Raw genomic sequence first — 7,912 nt, forward strand, 5'->3', positions numbered from 1 at the left:
CGGCCCTTAGCAAGCGTGGCACGTGATCCATGCTGCTGCCCGAGGCCGTCCCCACGGTTACACCGACCCGTGCTCCGCCGCTGCCCGCCGCCGCTGCGTCGCCCCTTTGGGTCGTAGCGCCGCGGTCCGCGGTCCACCACCGTCCCCGTGCGTCGACCTCTCGTGGTATGCGCTGCGCCGCCTACCTTGGCGCGGGAACGCCATCGTCTGCGCCGGACTTCGTCACGCTGTCGGGTTTCTTGCCTACTTTGAGCACCACCAATGCACTACTAACCTAGCCGCCTTCACCGCCGTTAGGCCGCCGCTCTTCTTCGGCCCCCTTCGCCGCTACCTCTGTAGCCGCCATCGCCGCCCATCCACCTCATTCGTCTTCATCCAACACCAGCCCGTCGCTAGTGTCGCCATCATCTTCCCCGACCACTTCGTCTACTCCGACCATCGCTGGCGACATCGGCCCTGCGCCGATTGGCGCCGCTACCGTCGTCGAGTCTTCTTCTCTGTTGGTCCTCCGACTCTTCGACATGGCATACAGCTCGTGCAGGTCCCTCGTCTACACATGCCCGGTGCTGGCAACATCGATGCGTGCCTTCATCCACAACGTGTCTGCGGGCCTGGCAAGCCTGGTCGGCACTTCATTAACTTCGTCTTCGTTCGTCTACGCATGCCTGGTGCTGGCAACACCGACGCATGCCTTTATCTACGACGTGTCCCCTTGCGCATCGTTAACATCGTCTTCTCCTCGGTGCACCATTACTTCAACACCAATGCGCCCATGACTAACTCGGCGCCCCCTTGCGCACGCGGCTCCACGGTGACTTCCTCGACACTGGCCACCCCGACTCGACATCGACCATGGCGTTCTTCACACGGCTAGCTCGACCATGCCTACACCACCCCATGCTCTTGGCTACATCAACAATGTCACAAAGGGTTATCATCCTCTTGAGCAACTCGCTGGCTTCCTCTACAACTAACGCGTCCGCGACGCGACACCGTCCACGACGCTCCCGCTACGACTGCGGGGGGATGTCAGCCCATCGACTGCTATTCTCTCCAGTCTGACCGTCCGCGACATTCCTGTTGTTCGCAATGCTGCCGCTACGACTGCCGGGGGGGGGGGGGTGTGTGTGTTAGAAATATATTTGGGATACATGGGTAGTCTAGGATTTGTAATCTGTCTCCTACCTTTTCTCTAGGAGAGGCGTCTTGCCCTTCAAGTCTTGTACTCAATATATACTCGCCCTCGAGGCTCAATAATACATCCATCATATTCTGCAACAATCCCGCTCTAACCCTTCTAACACCTGCCACCAGTGAGGTGACCGATCGATGCATGATATCAGTCGAACGCCACAGATTATTGGCCTTTCTTTTAGGGTATTCCCATTTCTTTTCTGAGAATACAATGTCTAAAAAAGGGCTCGGTCTTTCGTGCGGGGTAGTTATAAAGAAGAAAGGGCTTGCGCGTGACCAACTTGTTAGCCTAATGTCGCATGACCCTCGCAGGTCCTACGTAGCCGCCGATAGTTAAGCACTCCCAAAAAAACTGAAGCGATGACACGACACCCACCCACCACCCCACAACACATACAAGAAGAGGAGAAACGAAGAAAAAGGAGAACACGAAGCATTAACCAAGGGTGTTGCAATTGACATGAGCCGAAGCTGTGGTGGGATGGCGCGGATGCTGGAACCGGGCATCGACGACGCTTGAACTAGCAGCATGTGGAGTTGCGATTGGAGACCGGTGGTGCGACGAGCGTCAGTGATGCCGACGGTGTTGTTACATTGCTGTGACGGGGAACATGGCGACTGTAGCTCATGACAGAGCCGGGAGCTGCCAGCGATGGTGACCTCGACTTCATGGGAGGAGCACCGACGACAATTTCACGACAAGGAGCGGTGACGGCCACACAGGAAGGGAGCGAGAGAAGTGGAGGTGACTTTTTTCTGTTTGTTTCCATCTCCTACTTGCATGGTAGATGGTGATCGAAGCAATCAATCCAATTAGATGGATCTGTTCCTACAAAAAATAAAAAAAATAGACGGATCTGCGTGCTTGGATCGTGCCACTAGCAATGTGGCCGGTCCATGCATGAGATCGGTCGACCGGCGCAGATTATTGACCTTTTTAGGGCTTTTCTTTTTCTTTTCTGAGAAATAATATGGTGTCTGAAAAGGGGCTCGGGCTTCCGGGCGGGGCAGTTATCAAAGAAGAAAGGGCTTGCGTGTGGGCCGGCTCGCCAGCCTAATCTCGTGTGACCCTCCCGGGCCCAGCGCGGCCGCCGATAGTTAAGCAGTCCCAAAACAACCGAGCCGATGGCACGGCACCCACCCAATCACCACGCCCACCACAACACATCAGGGAGAGGAGAAACGAAGAAAAAGGAAAACCCGAAGCGACGACCGGCGGGCCGGAGGCGGAGCCCTCAACCGGCCCGAGAGAGCCATGTCGGCGGCGTCCTCCCCTCCTCCGGCCGACGCGGCGGCCGCGGGGGCGGAGACGGAGGCCACGCCCGTCGTCTTCTACTGCTACGAGTGCCAGGCCACCGTCTCCCTCCCTGCGCCGGCCGCCACGCCCTCGCGGCTACTGCTCTGCCCCCGTTGCCGCAGCGACTTCCTCGAGGAGAACCCTAACCCGTCAACCTCGTCCCCTCCACCGCCGCCGCCCCCGCCACCGGGATTCCTCTCCGACTCCTCCGAGGAGCCCGACGACATCGACCTCGGGATCGATCACACCGCTGCCCAGGCCTATCTCACCCGCCTCGTTCGCCGCCTCTACGACGATCCCACCTCGGTGGCCACCGCCGCGGCCGCGGCGGTGTCCGTGCTCCAGCAGCAGGGGCACATCGGTGGGCAGGGCCAGCCCCCGGCGCCCGCGGCGTCCATCGCCGCCCTGCCGACGGTCGAGGTGTCCGAGCCCGCCTCTGTCTGCGCCATCTGCAAGGACGACCTCCCTCTCGCCGTCGCCGCGCGGAGGCTCCCCTGCGGTCACCTCTATCACTCCGTTTGCATCGTGCAGTGGCTGGAGATGCACAATTCCTGCCCTGTCTGCCGCTCTTGCCTCCCGCCCACCAACCTCGAGGGGGTGGAGCCCCAGCAACTGGATCCGCCACCAACACAGATCACTATCCGGTTTACGACCAACCGCCGCCGCATCCGCACCAATAGTGATGCAGTGGCTCCGGCCGCGACGTCGCCTACTCAGCTCGCAGAGGCGATGACAGGGGAAGGAGGTGCTGGACCTGCGAATAGCACAGAAACTGTATCGTCTGAATGGCCACCTCCCCCAGAATCTGATGCCGTCGTGTCAGAGACCCGTGAGATTGAGGGCTTCTTTGATTGAGCCAGAAGATCGAGTTTGAAGGTATGAACATCTGATGACTAGTGTCCATGGAGCATGAATTGAACTGCTTAGTGGACTGATCAGTGGCAGTGAAGCCAGTACTTTGGTTCTGTGATATGGACTAGTTGAGTTACATTTGCTTGTGTGTTCTATCTTCTATGCTAGTTGATCGATGGTAAGCTGGAATAGCTTATAATCATATGAACATTCATATGTAGCGGAACTTGGGAGTTATTATACTTACTTTGGACCAACTTGTTAGCTAATATGTTTGGTGATATATGTGTTTTCTGTTGTTAATTTTGTAAGTCTTGTACCTTGTACACTCTTTTTGGGTACAACTGTAATTATTTGTCGAGAGTTGTTATTTTTTAAAGATGGTCTATATATCTGAACGTGATGAACAGGTTATTTGCTCGTAGTTTATTTGTTACCACTGTGTCTTATTGTCATATGGGCTAGAGTTTGTATCCATGCTCTAGCATTGCAAGAAAAAATCTACAGGATTTATATTTCTTTGCATGAAGTTCGATTCAAGTAAAGTGAACTTACTGGGGAAAGTATTTGCCATTGTTCGATTAATTTCCTATACGAATTGACTTCTTGTAGGCAAATATACTCTGTAAGGATATATTGGTATTGATTATACTGCAAAATTTTGAACACCGTGAAATTGGTAGGTTTGAAATAAAATGTGATGCATGTTAACTAGCAGCTGGCCTTTTATGAATTACTTGCAGCAATTATCACTTAGATTATTAAGGTCTTTGTCAACGAGTTCGGACTATATTTACCAGGACTCGTTTTGTTAATCATCTTTAAAAATATAGGAGCTAATTTGCTATTTTAGCTGAAATTGGTATTGGTTGTACTGCAAGCAATATATTGTGCGGGGGTCTATTGGTATTGGTTATACTGCACAATTTCAAATACCGTAACATTAGTTGGTTTGAAATAAAATGTGATTCATGTTAACTAGCTGCTGGCCTTTTATGAATTGCTTGCAGTAATTATCACTTAGATTATTATGGTCTTTGTCAACGAGTTCGAAGTATATTTACCAGGACTCCCTTTGGCAATAAGGGCAACCTGGTGCATGTAGCTCCCGCTTGCGCAGGGTCCAGGGAAGGGTCCGACCACTTTGGGTCTATAGTACGCAGCCTTTCCCTACATTTTTGTAAGAGGCTGTTTCCAGGACTTGAACCCATGACTTCATGGTCACAAGGCAGCAGCTTTATCATTGCGCCAAGGCTCCCTTTGGCAATCATCTTTAAAAATATAAGCGCTAAAATTTGCTATTTTAGCTGCTTCATATAACCTGAATCATCTGATTCCTATTTGTTGTGTTAACCTTAAGTGAAGCTCTATTTGTGATATTGCTTCTTTTAGTTAGCTGGTTCATCGTGTCCATCCTTTTTTGAGCTTTGGTCACCTCGGGAGCAAAATTGGAGCAATAAGCAATCAGATACTCCCTCCATCCCGAAATAAGTGACTCAACTTTGTACTAGCTTTAGTGACTCAACTTTGTACTAGCTTTGTAACGGAGGGAGTAGATCACAACAAAGATTAAACAGATAGGATATGGCAAAGCTGAATCAGTAACATGCATGCTATTTTATGAGTGGGGTTCAAAGCTAACACGGTGGCTAGAAATATTATGCTGCCTTATCTATGGAGTATTTGTGATCTCTTATTTATTCGCCATTTGATGTTAGCACAATAAGGTGTTCGCACAATGATATCATTACAGTTCGGTAATTCAATCCGCCTTTGACCTTAAACACTCAAGAACTCAGTGCTATCATGAATTCTAAAACAAAGTTGAGGTTGGTATTAGTATTACCATTACAGTTCGGTAATTCAATCCAGCCTTGACCTTGAACACTCAAGAACTCAGTGCTATCTTGATTCTTAAACAAAGTTGAGCTTGGTATTAGTACTGCCCAAGACATTGCACTGGTTCCCTTACATTTACCCTGAGTGGAACTAGGTTATTTTTTATTACTCCGGAGGAGTATGTGGCACCATGATCAGCAGTAAATGATGTTCAAAGGGGTTTGTATAGAATTTGACAAAACAGTACTCCCTCTGTATCAAAATGTAAGACTTTTTTTGACACTATGACAATGTCAAAAAATGTCTTACATTTTGATACGGAGGGAGATGGTATTAGCAACTAGTGCAGCAGAAAGGTTTTTAGAACCAATACCTAATCTCAAAAGAAAATGAAATGATTCATGCAAATACATTAGAAGTGGCATCAGAAAATAAAAGATGAACTGCTCAGTTCTTGGTTCAGTCCTAATTTGAAAGCAAGAATCATATACCAAAGATGTAATTTACCAAAGTTAAAGAAATGAATAAACCAAGGGTTTATTCTCTGGATATAAATTCCCTATCACCAACAATATTGCAATTGCCAACAAACTTTAGAACTGAAAGAGAAGGGATGCCTAATCAAACAAGCTGGAGGTTAATCATCATGATAATCCAGTCAAGATGACACGCATTTTGGGCACTAGCATGCTGCATCTCTCATTGTCTTATGGCGTGTTTGGTTATCTGCATCATTTTTTGGCCTCCTTGCATATGTAGCACGGTTTAGCCTGGCTGAGCTAATGCAAGCTTAAAACCATGTTATGCAACTAGTTTGGTTGCCCGCAAAACCACAACTTGCTTTAGTGGTGAACCACTAGCATGCCGTTTGGCTGCAAACATGTGGTAAGTGGTTACGTTCAAGACATGCGGTGTGGTAACCTGTTGTTCGAGTGGTAAGGTTACCGCCGCGCGCGCGCACACACACTGATAGGCAGAGCATACCTATTTGAACAAGCATTTACATTACATTATAGGCACTACATTATCAAGCATAGCCAAAATAATGACGACGAAGTCATAAACATATAGTGATGATGATAATAACACAGACCGATAGACTAATGAAAACACATTAAACTACTTGGATCAAGATAAGTGCTTTGTTGTGCTCTGGCACTTGGCCACCACCTCTGCTATGGAAAGGTCGATGGCAATGATCCTGAAAGTGTCCTTGATCAACACCTTGAAGATGATGAGGTAGCTGATCTGGAGCTTGTGAGCAATGGCGAAGCCGACTCACCCCTCATCCATGGCTAGCCTTCCGTTGATCTCCCAAAGTTCGACCTTCCTGGTGCAACCGGTGTTCTTCTTGAGTTTAGTCTGCCGTGGGATTGTGCCCATGTGTTTATTGAAGTTGTCGGGGATCGGTAATAGCTCCAACCCAGGTGCTAAAATCACCTTGTAGAAGTGGGTTGGACATCTCGATTTATGGAAATGGTTGATATTCGTCAGCCTCCCCCGATGCCTCTGCGAGGCGCTACCCCCAGCAACCTCCTTGCCCTTGGAGCTCTTGCCGTGCTAATCAATTTGAACAAGATCAATGGATGTATCAAACTACCATGGACTAATCATGAAGATCAACACACAAGCACATGTAACAAATTAGCATGGACTGATCATGAAGCTGAACATTTAAATCTACACGGAAAACATCTGCATCTACCATAACAATAAGAACATCATCACTGTCGCAGGCTCCTACAACAAGATCAAGAGGTTTCATGCTGACAAGACCAACTCGAGCCATATCAAACCCTTAATCGAGCCCTATATGACACCCAAATATAACCCCATATCCACACCCTGATCTAACCCCATATATACACTCAAATCTAACAAGACTTGGACAACCAAATAAAACCCCATATCCACACCCTAATTGAGTCATATGAAATCCTAAACACGATCCTAAACCCAAATTAACACTCAAATTGTAGCCTGCAAGTCTAAATTGGTGGCTAAATCAATGCACATGGTTCTCTAATCGGGCCCGTTGATGTCCTCCATGAGTCAACAGTGAGATAGGGGTGAGCGGATTCATGGCACGACTCCGGGAAACAATGTAGCGTCTCCAACTCATCCCACATTGCAGTGCTTGCACTCGATTGGGCATGGCTGGCTGGAAACACTCAATTCGATCATTCCTCCATACCCAGGCTCTAGGGCTTTTGAGTAATGTGCTATGCAGGCTCAGCCGCACGCGTAGGTCACCAAACGGCCCAAACTTTCATCCTTAGGGCCTGGATGGGTGTTATGTAGACAACCAAACACTCCCTTAATATTTTCTCGTGTAGCTCCAAGGATGCATCCTCCCTCCTCAAACCTCTAGATGTTGTCTCCCTTTCTTCATCTCTAAGAGCAACACACCCAGTCAAAACAGAGAGCAATTACTACTTCTATCCTTTTTACCCATTTGCGAAGAGCAACCACCTTCCCCCATAGGAAACAAGAACGAAAGATTTTGAACTATGGGCACAAGCATAATCAAATTTCCGTAAATACCTCAATTAGGTCGACCACAAGGCAGCCAAAAAACAAAGAATCCATCGCCCCATTTGAGATGTTAATGGGAAATAAGACGAATCAAATCAATCGCATACGTGGGGCTTGTAAAATCAAGATCAAGAAGCATATGTCGGGCTCGCCCACGATGCAGTTCGTGTAGGCGAAGGCATGGCCCCGGAGAGA

The 7,912-nt window shown here is 48.7% G+C and overlaps 1 protein-coding gene across 1 annotated transcript; it reads left to right on the top strand.

Moving 5' to 3' along the window:
• Window positions 1-2,311: 2,311 nt before the first annotated feature.
• On the top strand, window positions 2,312-3,722 carry LOC123159713 (E3 ubiquitin-protein ligase SIRP1). Its single transcript, XM_044577528.1, has one exon. The coding sequence runs from the start codon at window positions 2,450-2,452 to the stop codon at window positions 3,344-3,346; it is 897 nt and encodes a 298-aa protein (XP_044433463.1). The 5' UTR covers window positions 2,312-2,449; the 3' UTR covers window positions 3,347-3,722.
• Window positions 3,723-7,912: the final 4,190 nt, after the last annotated feature.

This window comes from Triticum aestivum, chromosome 7B, assembly GCF_018294505.1.
Source record: "Triticum aestivum cultivar Chinese Spring chromosome 7B, IWGSC CS RefSeq v2.1, whole genome shotgun sequence".
Classification (NCBI taxonomy): domain Eukaryota; kingdom Viridiplantae; phylum Streptophyta; class Magnoliopsida; order Poales; family Poaceae; genus Triticum; species Triticum aestivum.

Coding starts and splice junctions, on each gene's coding strand:
- LOC123159713 (XM_044577528.1), top strand. CDS start 2,450: ATGTCGGCGGCGTCCTCCCCTCCTCCGGCCGACGCGGCGGCCGCGGGG.